Source organism: Staurois parvus, unplaced genomic scaffold, assembly GCF_062004578.1.
Source record: "Staurois parvus isolate SC_StPar_1 unplaced genomic scaffold, SC_StPar_1.0 ptg000618l, whole genome shotgun sequence".
Taxonomy (NCBI): Eukaryota; Metazoa; Chordata; class Amphibia; order Anura; family Ranidae; genus Staurois; species Staurois parvus.
This window is the reverse complement of record NW_028318414.1, coordinates 1,939,436-1,942,500: the sequence shown is the minus strand read 5'-3', so window position 1 is coordinate 1,942,500 and position 3,065 is coordinate 1,939,436. Positions and strand designations below refer to the sequence as shown.

The window sequence follows — 3,065 nt, the reverse complement described above, 5'->3', positions numbered from 1 at the left end:
TCCCTTTTTGATATTTCTTTGGTATGTAAGATTGTGGCTAGCAGGTTCATGCTTAGCTCTGAGGAAGGGGGTTTAGCTCCCGAAACGCGTCAGCTCATCCGCATCACAGAGTTGGCACATGCAACTGTTTTTGTGGACCATTTACACTGCTTTTAATGTCATTGGTTTGTGAGTATATAATCATTTGTCTATTCATTAAAACACGTGGTTACCACGGTAATGCACGATGAGAGTGTGCCCATGTTTGTTCTTTTTTATATATTAGTGTGTGTATTACTTCATTATTACAAGTAAAGTTATTGCCTAATCATTAGACTGCTAGGCAAATGTAGAAATTGTTCTGTTCTATAAGAAGTTTACAGAAGCGAGAGCTGAACACCAATGGCATTTCTGTATGTGCTAAAGAGGACATTTTTTGTTGCCAGTAGTAACTAATCCAAATCCTGTTTTGATTTTTCAGAAATGACAGCTGGTAGCTTATTTCTTGATGTGAGATGTTTTCATAAGCCCTGATATTAAGAATGCTGCTTTTTGTATTATTGTTAGTTATTTTTCTTTTTTTCATTACAGATAAATTACCTGAACCAGCTAACATCTGACGTGATGCCATACATCGAGGAAAACCTCACCGGGTGGTCTAATTCAATAGAAGAGACTGCCTCCTCCTGTATAAAATTTTTAGAGACAGCCAAGGTCTATACCACAATATTATAATCAAGTTGGCTATTGTAATCAAACATGACTACTTTTCTATTTTGCTTACAGAGCCAATTGAACATGTGTGAACAAAACCCAACAACATTCTTGTATCCAAAACGTTTTCTCCAGCTTCTACACAAAGCCACAATTTATCCAATGGAGATAGCCATATTAGCCACTGACCCTGACACTTTACTGGATTAGGTTTTGTTCTGTTCAGAAAATCATCACAGTTGTAAAATGTTGGGTGATCTCATAGCCGAAAGGTTCATCCATTAACCACCCATGCTTGCTGTTTGTTAGTCTTTTCTTTCTTTTCTAGATCGTCACCGTTACTTTAATTTATCTATGTATTTATGTGCATGCTGTTAATCTTGTCTAATAAGGCAGTACAGGGGGCCAAGCTGTAGAGCAAAAGGGAGTTGTCATCTCAGACCACAGACCATTCTTAGTGGTGAGAATTGCAAAGAACAGTCATTTGGACTCAAAGCGAAAATCCTAACTAACTCTAAACCTACTCCCAGCCCACATTCTAAGCCTAATCTATCTAGATCTGTAAAGAAAATCACTGTACTTACCTGTTCTACAGCCGCTCCAGTCTGGTCCCATGCTGAGCTTTCAGTGGCAGCTTCAGTGTGTAGGCGAGAGCCGACAATGGAAGCCCCATAATAACTCTATGGGTGACGTCACTTCCCAGGCATTTACCAGCCATTATTGGCTGTCTCCAGCACACAGAAGGCACAGCTGGAGTAGGTTTAAAGTTAGTTAGGTTTTGTCTTTACTTCTACTTTAATACTTGGCATTTTGCACAATTAAACAGATATTTTATGTTGTATGGGTCTGGTGTAAGGCACATGTAAACTGAAAGAAGCACTTGTAAGGTTTTAGTAAGAAACTTTACTTCTGCTTCAGATTTTTTTTTTTTTGCCCATTGATGAACACATCTGAGTGTTTGTACCCAACATGCATGCACCAACTACTTATGCCACATTTTGTAATCCTCAACCTGCACCTGCTCTTGTCCTTCCTTACCTGCACACACACGATTGTCCTTCCTCCATCTTTTATCCTTTTTCCTTTCCATTTCCGTGTTCCTCAAGCAATGATACTCCTCTGTGGAAGGGTCTATTAGGAATTGAGGTTCCATAGAGGTGATGCTACCTTTTTAACAACGGGGCAATGTAACATGTAGTAATGTCTATATGGATGAAATGAAAAAGACTTAATTGTACTGTAATTGAGTATTCCAGGCAAAACACTAGTCACTTTAGTAATTTTACAAAAATATTTAGACTTGGCTAGTAGTAGTTGGTCACATTCAATTGGAATTGTTCTGAATGTTCTTTACAACATTGCAGAACAAGTCCAGTTAAATGTGACTAACTACTACTATCTATATCATGTGAAATGACCCTCTGCAATCAAATTTAATCTTTTACTGCTCTTACAACAGTGAAATCTGGTTGCGGAAGATTACTATAACTTTCTATCTAATCTTTGCACTTTGCACTGCAGTTATTAAATAAACCTGTATAGGTTTCACTATTCACCTTAATGGTTATTATTCAGTAATTTAAAATGATTAAATGATAAATATACTTCTCAAACAGTTTTTTTTACCTATTTAACCATACAGCACAGAAGTGCCAAATCTAATATCAGCATTGCCTTTGCTTTTATTTGTCCATCAGGCAAAAAACAAGTGATAGCTGGTAATAAAAATGTTAGGTTCCTGTAAATTCCAGTATATATCTGTGGATAGTCTGTATAGCTCATATCACTCCCACTGATATTTTGATAAGCATAACTTTAAATGTGTTTAAAAATGATGTGCTAATTTAATATGCAATAAAAGAAAAAAGTTAGCGTCTTGCCTTATATGAAGTTTGTCACTGCTATTTTTGACAAATGAATATTTCTCCGTGTCCCTGTTGGAAAGTTGGCAACTCCTAGCACCTCTATCAAGGGTACTCATAAAAAATGTGAAATATTTTGGGTGATGCTCAAGTTTAGAACACTTTTATAACAATTGATATTTTGAGACTACATTTGTACTTTTGCGGTGTATGATGTACATTAATGGTGCCCATTTGGTTTGAATGGCACCCCAATGCACTAAGGTAATGCAGCACATGACAATGCATGATGGGTTAACTTTTCCATTTTTTTCTAACCTTGAATGTTCTAGGAGGTAAGCAGACATTTAGGCCCTGATTCACTAAGATGTGAGTGTAATAGCAGAGACTGACCATTCAGGCAGACTCCGGTCAATCAATCAGTGGTCTGACCAGCGTCTAGCAAGCTCATTAACGAGCGTCTACTGACTACTTTGCCATTAGTGAATGAGGTATCCCGTCTGGCACATC

The 3,065-nt window shown here is 37.4% G+C and overlaps 1 protein-coding gene across 2 annotated transcripts in view; it reads left to right on the top strand.

Annotated features, from left to right (window-relative positions):
• ACOT12 (acyl-CoA thioesterase 12) overlaps window positions 1-2,579 on the top strand; it is a 131,717-nt gene extending 129,138 nt beyond the window's left edge. For both annotated transcript variants that reach the window (XM_089693228.1, XM_089693227.1), the window contains one exon: window positions 571-2,579. In XM_089693228.1, coding sequence (XP_089549354.1) covers window positions 571-714 — 144 coding nt within the window. In that variant the 3' untranslated portion in view covers window positions 715-2,579. The remainder of the gene's footprint in view (window positions 1-570) is intronic.
• Window positions 2,580-3,065: the final 486 nt, after the last annotated feature.